This window comes from Scomber japonicus, chromosome 14 (genome assembly GCF_027409825.1).
Source record: "Scomber japonicus isolate fScoJap1 chromosome 14, fScoJap1.pri, whole genome shotgun sequence".
NCBI lineage: Eukaryota > Metazoa > Chordata > Actinopteri > Scombriformes > Scombridae > Scomber > Scomber japonicus.
In genome coordinates, this window is record NC_070591.1 from 20323977 (window position 1) to 20336902 (window position 12926).

At 38.1% G+C, this 12926-nt stretch overlaps 1 protein-coding gene across 1 annotated transcript in view; it reads right to left on the bottom strand.

Moving 5' to 3' along the window:
• Positions 1–12926, bottom strand: part of eys (eyes shut homolog) — a 152644-nt gene that overhangs the window by 51879 nt on the left and 87839 nt on the right. Inside the window, exons 31-38 of the mRNA XM_053332550.1 lie at positions 12535–12659; positions 11822–11946; positions 11128–11338; positions 5750–5940; positions 5139–5230; positions 2095–2245; positions 1819–1931; positions 1113–1429 (exon numbers count right to left, since the gene is read on the bottom strand). Coding sequence (XP_053188525.1) covers positions 1113–1429; positions 1819–1931; positions 2095–2245; positions 5139–5230; positions 5750–5940; positions 11128–11338; positions 11822–11946; positions 12535–12659 — 1325 coding nt within the window. The remainder of the gene's footprint in view (positions 1–1112; positions 1430–1818; positions 1932–2094; positions 2246–5138; positions 5231–5749; positions 5941–11127; positions 11339–11821; positions 11947–12534; positions 12660–12926) is intronic.

Consider the following 12926-nt stretch of genomic DNA (forward strand, 5'->3'; position numbering starts at 1 on the left):
AAATGTAACCTGTAAATCCAGAAACCAATTATTTGTTTCTTATCTTAGCAATTGGTTATTACTTTAGGTAGCAGCTGGATATGCTAATGATTTGCAGCTTAGGTTTGAGTAGATAAGTAGATATCTTAATCCATTCCTAACACATTGTGCTTTGGTTTTGGAAAGTAAAAAAAAAAGAAGACATATACCATATAAGATATCATATACCAAGATGTTTTTGAGTTGGTTATATTGAACTCCTTCTTTGTCACTGTGGCATGTGGAGAAACCCATCATTCAAATCATTGAAGAAATGGTCAGTTTGAGATAATTTGCTCTCTAGTCATTATTACCTGCATCTAAACCCTCCTCTATAGAAATAAAGATTTTAAAAAATGTACATATAATTGTAATTGTAATTAGCTTGCAACATATTTAAATAATCTCTTTAGTTTTATCCATGTTGGAGAGCAAATTATTTAATGCAGCTACAGGTGAGAACAGGACATATATCTGAAAAGCCCGGTAAAAAAAAAAGTAGCATTAATGCTGTTGTGACTGACAGAAAATGGCTACAATAGCAAAACACAGGCTGCTTTTTTTAAACACACTGTCCTTCCAGAGCATGTGATGCAAGGCAAGGGAAAGTAGAAGGGAACATACATCACAATAGCACTGAAAAGACATTTGCTAAAGAAAAACATGTGTATGTGTGTCTAGTACTGCTGTCTCCTTAGCATCAGTGTCAGAGCAGCTGGTACAAAATAAATATTTCTGGTGGGGACAGTGGTGAGAGCATTAGCTGAAGGTCATGCCCTCATTCTCAAAGAGCACTGGAGGTGAACATGGACACCAAGCGATGGTTCAAAGCTGCTTGTATGGATCTTTCATTTCATTAATCATATCCTGAATAATTCACATCACTCAAAATTCTGACTTTAGTCTCCCTCATAGTGAAAGCTATTAGCCAGAGAGGCTCAGCATATATTAACCGACATAATTTGTTGGCTGGCTCTTGATGATACCACTGTGGAGGTCACAGTATAGCAGATTTTTAAGCATTTTACTGTGAGTGTGTGTGTCAGCATTAAAAATCTGGGAAAGGCTGTCAACAAAGAACAAAAAACTCCTACCTTTCTCACAAAAAGTTCCAGTAAAATGAAGTGGGCAGTGACAGGAAGGCAGAGCTACTCCAGGCAGTTGCGGTTGATAACACGTTCCTCCATTGTGGCAAAGACTATCACGGCAAGGTTCATGCAGAGAAGGTTTTGGTGTTTGTGTAGGAGCTGCCACTGTTGTTGTTGTTGTTGTTGTTGTTAACATTGTTGTTGTTATTTTTGTCATGGTGGTGGTTGTTGTTGTTATTTTTGCTGTGGTGGTTGTTGGGATTGATTGAGTTGTCAGGCTTGAGGAACTCGTTGTAGAGGGTTCCATGGCATGCCAATTATTTCTGAATGATTGAACCAAAAGTATCAATGGTTAAAATGGACAACGATCCAATGTATCTGAATTTAAGCATCATTTACTTTTAGAAAAACACATTTTTGAGCACTATCTCAGGCAGAGAGGAGAAACTCAATTGCTATTTATCACAATGAGTGGTTGAATTTTCCCCAATACCTCAGACCAAGCAAAATATGACCATTGGTGTTTGTGTTATACTAAATGATCTGAGTGTTGGTCAAAAGACAAATACACAAACAGAAGAAAGAGATACAGCATCTTTGGTGTTTTTCTTTTGAGGATTTTACTGCCTTTGACAAGTACATCTCAAAACAAATAAAGCAGCAAGAGGCAACAAATGCTGGGTGAAAATGAAATGAAAAGAGGAGACTTTACCTGCATTGGTCTATGTTGCTGCCTGCGATGGCGTCAGATGTAAAGAAACTCCTGAGTTTATTAATTTCAATTATTTCAATGCAGCCAGTATAGTTGTCGAAAGGTTTCGCTTTCTGGAGGAGAAAAAACAAACAATCTATTTAGACATTTGATTCACTTATTGCAGTTATTTTCTCATCTTTTTATTATGTTGCAATTTTAGCAATACATTATGAAACATTCCTCTAACTTTTATGCATGTCTTATAGGTCTATATGAGAAATCACACAGTCATACCTGATTGGGCAGATAGTGTTGTGGCAGACCGCCTAGGAAGATATGGTTTGTTCTTTGTATCATGTGTCCCAACCAGTAATTACTTGCTGCACTTTTGACTTTCTTGTGACCAGAAAGAGTCACCTCCGCTTCACAAGGGGTCAAGTGTTGTCTATGGAGTGGGAAAACTTCAGGTCAGATGTACAGTACAATCACAGGTACAATCCTTTATGAAAGGATTAGGCTTGTAATGTTTTATACTTTGTTTAAACAGATCTCAGAGTGCAGAGCCAAACCAACAGATGATCAGTGTTGGGCAAGTTACTGAATAATAATAATTAGTTACAGTTACTAGTTACTTCTCTCAAAAAGTAAAACTTTCCCAATTAGGAAAAACTTTCCCAATTGCTGCATACAAAAAATACTTAATTACTAGGTCAAATAATTTCTGCATTACTTTTTAGTGTAACTTGCTCCAAAAATCTGAGAGTTCAATCCACTCAGTTAAGAATCGGTTTGGTTTCACCCTCAGTCCCAAATCCGTTCAGTTCAGTCCAGTTTCATAAACATTAGAAAAAGACTCTACTCCATGCTTAACCGTGCGTTATTTACACTATATAATGTTATAACTCCAGAAACAAGGCTAATATTTTACTATGAGTTGGCTTCAACGATTTGGACTTTACAACAGACAAAAGTAATGAGCAGAGAGACCATTTACATCTCAGTAACTGCAATATTTAATTGAAAAAATATTTATATATTTAAAATTTGTAACTCTAACTATAACTATTATCCCAACTGATCTCACAAGTGTCGGGTGTGCCTCTTAATGAAATGTCCATACATTTAAAGCAAGGCTGTGAATTTTGTAGCATTACTAAGAAAATGATTTATATCTCTTATTACCTAACAAGAAGTTGATAAGCAGGGAAGTTTCAACAGCTGAAGAATATTTTTAAGCTCTAGCAACAAGCCAAATGCCTCTGAGATGACCTTACTGTTGCGTAACTGGCAGGTTTCTTGAAAATAATATACTTAACTGTTAACCATTAATCAACACTCATTATATATTAATGTCATGTGTTTTTTGACATTAAAAAATATATGTCTGTGTTTAAAAGCACTTGTGCAGTTCAGGAAAGTTATGGTAAATGTGTCTAATGTTTTAGTCTACTCTGTTGATACATTCATGAGTCATGATATTTTTCTATGGTACTACTTTATGTTTGCTCTAGGTGTCCTATGTACTATTTTGGAACCACCCCACAGCCATTCATAGATTTCAAAAACCAATTCTCCACTTTGAAACAACAGGGGAGCGCAGATAATTACCTAAGTGCAGATTCTAGACTAACCATCTGCAGCTTGAGGGTACTCAGGCCACAGATGCACAGTCTCCTCTTCAGTGTCTCCTGAAACCCCTTGTTCCCAGAGTGGAAGTTAGGAGGTCCACGAAGCAATCAAGTCTGATTTGTTAAGCCTGTACTTTGCAGGCTGTTGCATATGCCGGCTAAACACTCGGGGCACTAACTCCAAGCTGCATAAGTCCTTCCTCTTGAGCCAGCGTGGAGAAGCGGTTAATTTAGAAGCAGTCTGCCAGAGCGGCCTGGCTAGCAGCCAGAGGGCACTGTGCTCACTGTCCTTGAGAAGTCAGCCCCACTGGGTTTCTATTTAACATATTGAAAAGCGTCTTTGACGGGAAGATATATTAAAAGTCTATAATGAGTTAGGTGGTGACGTTGATGATGGCCGTGGTGTTGTAGCTCTGGGTCAAATTAGACAAAGATGGACGGACTCGACCATCAGACAATTACAAAGAATTTGCTTTGTGACACCAGAAACCATTTTTCCACACTCCCAACCCTCTAGTTATGACAGCTCTCTTTCTCGCAATGTCTCCAAGGGGTTGGTACAGAACATTATGATTGATTCATTCTGCTGTTGTATTTTTCTTGCAGAATAAAAAAAAACAGAGGTGGAGCCTTGTAGCCTTGATTGGCCCTTCCAGATGCACTTACATATTTGGGGCAGTGCTGCTTTCTGGCAAGTAACACGAGGCAACCTTCCCAGTCTGCTTCACATAGACAGGAAATGATTTACTTACCTCTGGCACAGTATGCTCATAATTACCTTCATTACCTCACCTTTTATGTCTTTTAATCTTCTAAGATTTTAAAAATCAGAACTTCAATTCCTTCTCTGTTTCTTAGTCCTTTAAATTAATCTAACGATAAAAGAGCAATGTTATAGAAATGCTTATCTTCGCCCAAACAGAACTTCTGCTAAAAAAGAAATGGCCTGTTTGTGCAAAGCTAATACAGTCTCTAAACTTTTTTCCTTAAATACAAAATAAACTGATTGGTTATGAGTTGAACATTAGCCGCTTTTTTTCAGCTGTCAGCTCATACATAATAAACTTTGTATCTTGAAACTAAACCACAATCTCTCTCATGTCAGAGTATAATGGAGAGGAATGGCAGCAAGATTGCACATGGGCTTGGGAACAATATAACTAAAGGGGCGGCAGCCTCACTTTAAATCATTTAAACATTGATTTTGTGCTCGGCTCGTGCTTGTTAATCTTTTCGTAATGAAAAACTGCAAATGAAGACTTTAGAACAGCCAATAAAACATGTTCAGTGATCACTAATGCATTTTAATAGGCATATTTTGCCGTTTGTTATAGTTCTTTAAAATGTAAGACCATTCGCCCATTTGTAATAAAATCTGAATTCTCAGTCTGGTGATTCCTGTCAATTATATGTGTCCCCCTCTTGGTATCAGTTACAGCTATTCTCTAAAGAAATGTTGTCACACTTGAAGTGAGTGGATAACGATGGATCAAGTTATTACCACCTGATGTGCTAACAATATTTTTTAAATTGTAGATTATAAAAACCTAAGAAGCTCATGGGTTTGAATATGCTTCTTGCCTGAAGCAAATTCCTAACAGATTGCATCTGTTTTGTTAATACAACTGGTAAATTAAAAATGACATTAAAAATAAAACATGTTTTCTCTCACACTGCAGCAAGGTTAAAGGAATACAAAAAAAAACATACCTGATGTTAACAATGTGCACCTCACCATCATCAACATGAATTGATGTGCTGATCCGTGTAACCTCCTCTTCTTCATTACAGCAAAAGGAATACTGAAACATAAGAGAGAGAGAGAGAGAGAGAGAGCTGAAAGACATGTTTTTTTTTTAAAGTTACTGCTCTCAACTATAAACCTAACAAATAATCAAGCTTTAATCCTAATCCTACAGCTACAGACCCCAGAGGTATACGTTGTTGTCACTCCAATTTTTCAATTTATCAGTTTGTTCTTAATGTTTATCATTGTTTTTTGTTTCTGTTTTAATTAGTGCTTTTTAAAAATACCAATGTATTGTGGGGGTTGATGACTGTTAATTTTCATTTTACACAATATGCAAATTAACTACACAATGAAATAATATCATATCTAATAATATCATATCATATATAAAATAATATGTTTTTTTCAAATAACATTAACTACAAAAGGAGTGATGTTTGACAAGTTATCAACATACAAAAGTGCACATTTTGCTATGCTGGTTATTTCTTACTGTAGTTTATTCTTGGGGACCCCTTGTGTGTTAAATAGATAGGATGAGGATTAATTACTATTTAACTTGAGTTTTTACCTGTAAAATCCCATCCAAGACAAAGAGTTTCATGAAAAAGAAATCCCCGTTACTTGGTCCTTGGTCCACATATAGTATAGTTCCCTTGGCCACTTGAGTTTGGAATCTCACAGTAATGTTGTTGAGTGCGCTGAGTTCAGTACCCTCAAACTCCAGGTATGAATTCCCAAAGTACTGAACATAGCTTGAATCTAGGAGATAGAAATATAGGAAGCTGAGATGGGGGAAAGGGTAAACAAAAGCAAGACTGACTGTGGTTATGCATCTTTACTGTAAAATCTGCTGAGATTCTCTATTGATCCCTGAGAGAAGAATTCAACTTTTCACTTGCTTTTTTTTACTGGTAGGTCAGAGCACAGGGTGAGATACAGAACAGCACCTTCAGAATTATTAAAGATTGAATGTCTGGCTAAGGACACCTCATCAAATAACCTTGGCAACATGGATACAATGCAGCTAAAAAGCTGCAGTGCACAGGGCAATGCAGTGTAGTGTGAGAAGTAGAGGCAAAAAGTAGATAATTATTATTATGAAAGCAGAAAAGAGGCTTGAAGGACTCTCAGTAGCATCACAGTTTTTCCTTTTGCTCACTGTACAGGCATACTGTAAATAGTCTTATTTGCCAAAAAGCTGTGAAGCATGCAAATGGCAATATATTAGGCGAGAGAAGAGTCTTGGCTGAAATGAACGTATTCATACAAGTTTATTACATGCCTCATTTTATAGTGGAATAACTTGGCTTATATCATCCATGAGAATGGGCAATTATGGGATATTTCAGTAAAAGTCCCACTGCCCGCAAGCTTATTGGGGGTAGTGACGCAGACAAACTTAAAAGACTGACTCAGACTGCAATTGGAGGCAAGCATTAGGGGTACTCATGCTCAATATATTTCTCATTTGAAGGAAGTAGTGCAATTTGTTGTAGAAAAGTCAAACTGGAGAGCCTGTTAAAATGAAAAGCAATCCTGGATGCACCTGTCTCGTGCTCTATCTGTTCTTATCAGGGAAAAAAATCAAATGATTACACTAGAGAAATCAGCAAAGCTCCTTCAAAGTTGTTGCCATGATTAATAGGCAACTTGCAAGTGAGACCTTTATCAATTTTTGTTACATGTCAAGTCCTAATAGGCCAGAACCCCTTTGATCTGACAGTGGGCCCCCCAGGGCATTTGGCAAACAAGCTAACCTAAATACCCCCAGTTTCTCTGGAGAGCAATATGACCGGTACCCAGAGGAAAATCCCCAGACAAAAAAAAAACAGAGAATTATCAGGAGCAGACCTACTGTGATCTGTGAATTAATGAGGATAAATGCACGCAGCAACAATGCTGCGCTGTCTTCTGCTTCACTCCTGACAATGGGGTTTGCCAATGCTGATGATGGAAAATTACCCCTCAGAGACAAAGCTATTCATTAATTTTAAAGCCTTGTTTAGTCTGATGTAGTCTTTGATGCAGTCTGAGGCTGCTGCCAGGAGGCAGCATCGTGCCTCATTAGCAGTTAGCTTCAGTCTCTCCTTCAAAGGTCTCCTGTTTTTATCACTACATTCTCACATCAGATTTTGCATCCACACGTCTCAAGAAACTAGCCGGACTAAATTTGAATTGTAAATGTGTAAATGTGTGCAATTAAAACCATATACTTTAAAATGTTATGACCAGTATCTATATTCTCTTTACTGCTGTTATATTAATGAGTTAAAAAAGGAGGGTTAACATAATGCTGACCAAGGAGTTTGTCACTACTGTACTCTGTTCAAAAGGCTTTACTTAAACGTTTCAATAGGGGGAAAAAAAGTTGTCTCAGTGGGAATATTCCATGATATAAATCTTTCAGATCCGATTTAATCAGGGCCAGTCTTAATACATGTCCATAAAAGAGGTGAGAAAATTGATATGAGTCATATTTAATGTAACTTAGAAAGTTGGAGAATGATGTTGTGGTACAGACTGCATGTGAATGTCAGACAGGTTAAAGCACAAGATATTCCACAGGGAAAATATATTTGGAGAAATGTGAACTTAAGATCAATTAACGTGAAGATAGACTTTGGGCGCAGACATTTAATTGATATAGACCTAATGTCCCATTTATTAAAAAGAAAAAGCCAGGATGTAAGTCCTGTTTTTTCCCTGATTTATTGGGTACGGTAATAGACTGACTGATTGAACTTGTCACAGGACAGAGATAAAATACTGCTGAGGACCATTCTTGGACCCTTGTAATTTCTGAGCCCTGGGGGAAGGCAAAAGGTCATTCCTTACCTACAAAATTGGCAGAAAAGATGGGTTGTAGTCAAGATATGTGATGTAAGAAGATTCAGTTGAATATTATTATACTGCTGATATACATGGATGAGTTAAATCCTAAATATAATACAGCAATGTTTTCTTCAAATCTAGGGTCTAATTATATCTTTTTTGTCTGGCTTTAAAAATAACTGGTAAAATTATTCCTGATTCACAGGTGATCCAACACACAGAGCTGACAGTTACTTTACAGCAGCACACATGCCATAAACTGCTACTGAAAGGACAAATTTAGATGCCGCTTTTTCATCTCGCCTAGCCTTTCCCACATGAATATTCATAAAGGTGCACACATCATGCGAATGTCATCATGACATGCTGGCAAAGTTGTGCCACTGAATACATTAAAATGGTTACAGGTGCAATAATCAGGTGCTGCCAACGCAATTATAAACATGCTTACATAAACTAGTGCTGCACAGAACAAATGCATGTTAAACTGAAGGTTAACAAGGTGACTATTTGACAGAAGGAAGCACAAAGAAACAGCGCCTACTTAAAATGACCCTGAGGCTAACTTCTTATTCATCAAGTTGATTTTTGAGGAGTGTACAGTAGGTAATTTCATTCCTCCTACACCTGGGCACAAGATAAGAGCTTCACCTTTGCTGTGGTGATCACTCCAAGTTGGCTTAGCCGCCCTAAGCCTCCCTCCACTGGCAGTGTCCTTTCTAGATTCCCATCAATTCTCATACTGTAGAGCTAAAATACTGTGGAGGTCAGCATTGCATGTACGGTGATGGAGAAAAAGGGGAACCCACAAGACAATCAGCTGTGTCTTAGGAATAGGGCTTCTTTTTTTGTCCTTAATTTGAACTTTCACATCAAAGACTGAGAGGAAAGATCAGGATTCTGACCAACCCACTTATTAAGATGTTTACACCAGAGTGACACAATATCCTATACAGTCAATGTACCATATTAATTCCCCACTGTACTGTATATTAAAATTCCCATTGACTTCATCAAAGGTTGTGTAGCAGTCTTGGGTTTAAAGGAGCACTGTCTGAGTCTATTTCAAGCAGCACCAAGGGCACTGCATGCTTTTAGATGGTGACCTAGTTAGATAAACTCACGAGTTTCTGGGTCCTCTTTACTTTAAAACTTATTTACTTTGATTATGCACTTATGTGTAAAAGAGTAAAGAGATATTTTTGTATGTCAGTGCCAGGGTTTGTTTTTCTTTACCAGTGTCTGTGTGCATTTAACCCTCTCTAATACAATGCACTATGCACTGGATGGGAGCTGGATCAGGTGCAGCAGGGAGGACTCCATTATATTTGGCCCACAGTGATTTTCAGACTGTCGTACTGAATTGGTTCAACCTCGTCTGTGTTCAATAGGTCTGTTTTACAGCTCTATGAACAGTTTCAAAGGTAGACAGACCTCATCTGTCAAGAGGTAACAATCTGCCCACTCCTCTGAATTCCTCCTCTCACATGGATGACTGATCCAATACCAGTAATGTATAACATATTGTGTTCTGTGTCTTTCATTTGAGTGTTAAAGGATATAGGCCAAATCATGATTGAACTTATCATTCTTCGAAATGATTGTTCTCAAACGGAAATCCAAAAACTAGAATTTAACAGGATTTTCCCCCCATCACAGCTGCACAAACTATGGCAATCTCTCAATCAAACCTAATACATTGTCACCTGCTATGTGCTAAAAATCACATTTGAAGTACAAACTCAGTGGGAGTCCCCTCTCAATTGAAACTGGCAAATCTTGTGCAGTAAAAAATGTTGGTGGGAAGGACAGGGGAAGGATAGCTTTGTAATTTGTAAAATATCCTGGACCACCTAGAGTACAAATTGATTGGTGTAATGGCTTAGTTGAAATAATTTAGTGGCACTTCCTTGCACACATAATGTTAATGGAAGTAATGGCAAAGTAATGGGAGATGTGACTTGATTGAACCATCTTAATTCAAATTGATACGCTGCCATATTTAGGGAGCTGATCCATCAAAGGTTACAGACTTCATTTTTAGCGGACAACTGTCCCTGAAACCGACTGTCCGTCTAAATGCCATGAGTCACCACTTTTTTTTCTCATTCAGGAAAGTTAACATTGAAGAAATAGTTAAATGTTTTGGAATATGTTCAGTTATCTTTTTGCATTTAAAAAAAACTAAAAAACTTTAAATGTTACTTAGTCAGCCTTAATGGGCCAGTATAACAGTGAGAAGTGCTTAGCTGATGATCGAATAGCTTTGGATTGTCCCTCTCCCGATAACTGTGGATGTGTCCACCAATTGGAAGATTGGCGGTTCGATTCCTGGCTCCTCCAGTCCACATGTGGATGTGTCCTGGGGCAAGACACTTAAACCCAAATTGCTCCCGTTGCTGTGCCAACGGTGTGTGAATGTGTATGAATGGTTAGTTTCCTCCTGATGAGCAGGTTGGCACCCTGCGTGGTGGCCTCTATCATCAGTGTATGAATGGGTGAATGTGACATAGTGTAAAAGCGCTTTGAGAGGTCATAATGATTAGAAAAGCGCTATATAAGTACAGTCCATTTACCATTTAACTTTCCAATGTCAGATTAAGGGGGGCTGTGTAAAGCAATTTCTGTAACTTCCAAAAAAAGTGACAACCTGACATTAACACTGCTTCACGCCATGAGCGGCCAGCTGTGCAGAGATGAAAAAGGTACCGGGGTTGAACTCTGAGACGTGGTCTGACTTGTGTTGTTACCTCTGGACAGACCGGCTAACTGTTTCTCCCAGTTTCCAGTCTTTGTGCTAAGCTAAGTCGCTGGTTTTAACTATATATTTACCTTGCAGACAGTGCATAAATCTTCTCACCTAACTCAGCATGAGTGTCAAACTGTTCCTTTAAAAATATACAGAACCAAGTTGAATGCATAAAAACGTTGAAAGAAAATAATTCTAACTGAAGCAAAAGTGAAACTCCTTAAAACAATACAGCCTTTGAAGCTCTACATATCTTTCACAATTGGTAATTAGGAACTACATCTACATCAGTTTCAAAGAGAGCATAAGGATGCTGCAGCACACATGGAACGGCACTATATGCAGACACAGTGTGGTTTTTGTACCTGTGGATTGCTCAACTGTTGGTGCTGGGCTGATTGTTGCCGTCAGCACTCTGGGTGTGGAGCCGCGAGTGTTCTTGACTACAGTCGCCAAGGGAACAGCATCCGTAGCGAGAGGAAGGCAGGTGACCTTGTTGATGCCATCTACACAGGAATATGCTTCTGGACATGGATTCAACAGGCAGTCATCATAGTTGATCTCGCAGTTCCTCCCCTGTGTATGAAAAATAAACAGCCCGTAGATGTGTTGTGTAACTTTGTGATGAAATGCTAAATGGGACATAATAATGAAGCTTGAATAATGAAGTTCACATTAAAGAGGGCATATGGCATTAGCTACCAAAAACTAGGCATTTTAAACATATAAACCACCTGATTACTAATCAGTCAAATCAAATATTTTTTGTGTCATTTTTATGCTGAACATTCAAATCCAAACATTTCTCTAAAATAGTAGTTGTAAAAATATTTTTATGCCAGATATTGTCATTTTATTTGTATAAGAAAGAGATCTGACTTTCCCATTTTAAAATAATGATTTGACTGTAAACAACAAAGAAAAAGGCTATTACAAAATGGTTACAATACAGTAAATTATACATTCAATGATATATGAGTTAAAGGTTCAAGAGGGTAAAGGTTAATTTAAAAAAATAAAATAAAGAATGGAGATAGAGAAATAGGTGAGGAGTCTCACCACAAACCCAGGACGACAGAAACAGGTGTAGCCATAGCCTGGATCGTTCTGAATGCATATCCCCTGGTTGCAGGACTGTGGAAGGCACTCATTAATGTCATCCTCACAGTGAAGGCCTGTCCAACCTGCCAGGAACAAAAGCCCACAGAGTCCCGTGGTGAGCCCAGGCTCTCCCACTTCCACCCTCTGAAGTGAATATCAATCAGATTCTCCTACATTGATTTGCTTCTTTTTGGGTTCACACACATACACAGACAAGAAAAGGCTTTCACTAAAGAGTAAGATGCCACATACATTTTAATGAGCCAAGGCAGTATCGTCTTTTTATCACTGTCTTTTTCAGTACTGTATGAGTACAAATTTCTCCCTAGAGAAAAGTGGATGACTTTTGAATGGCTTTAAGGCAGCGAAGCTATGCAGGCATTATGCTAACCTTTAGTGACACTTTATATGGCTGCTTTCAATCCAGTATGGGCGTGCTGTAAGTATTAAGATGGTTCACATATGGCAAACTGTGCTCTACCACATCTGGGTCACAGTAAAAGAATGCAGCTGTCTTGTTCACTTCAACTAATGTCTTACCATCAAGGCTACATCTTTGTAATCGTGTTCAATAACAAGTAATGCTCCTGTAATAGGGCCTATAAGGGGGAAAACTACTTTGCCTCATTTCAAGGAAATTGAAAAACTCACAGGATGTCTGAGTGACTCACCTGACCTGCAGTGGCAGACGTAGCTATTAATAAGATCTTGGCAAATGGCACCGTTGTGGCAGGGAGCTGAGCAACATTCGTTAACATCCACTTCACAGAAATCCCCCATGAAACCTGGTGGACAGCTAAGAAAACATATCATACTTTAAAACTGTGAAGCTGTCTGCCAGTGCTGTCACTTCCTACTTGTGGGCCTGACACACTGCATCCAAGAACTGTTGGTTTTCATTTTGTCAAAAAAAGTACCACAACTTTTTTCAGTTTGTTGTTGCATCTTATTGAGGATTATATAATTTAAAACAGATGGACATCAACATTTATAGAATTTAAAGAAACACAGCAGTGGAATCAGTACAGCAGGTGATAAACTAAAAACTTGGACTAATTAAAGC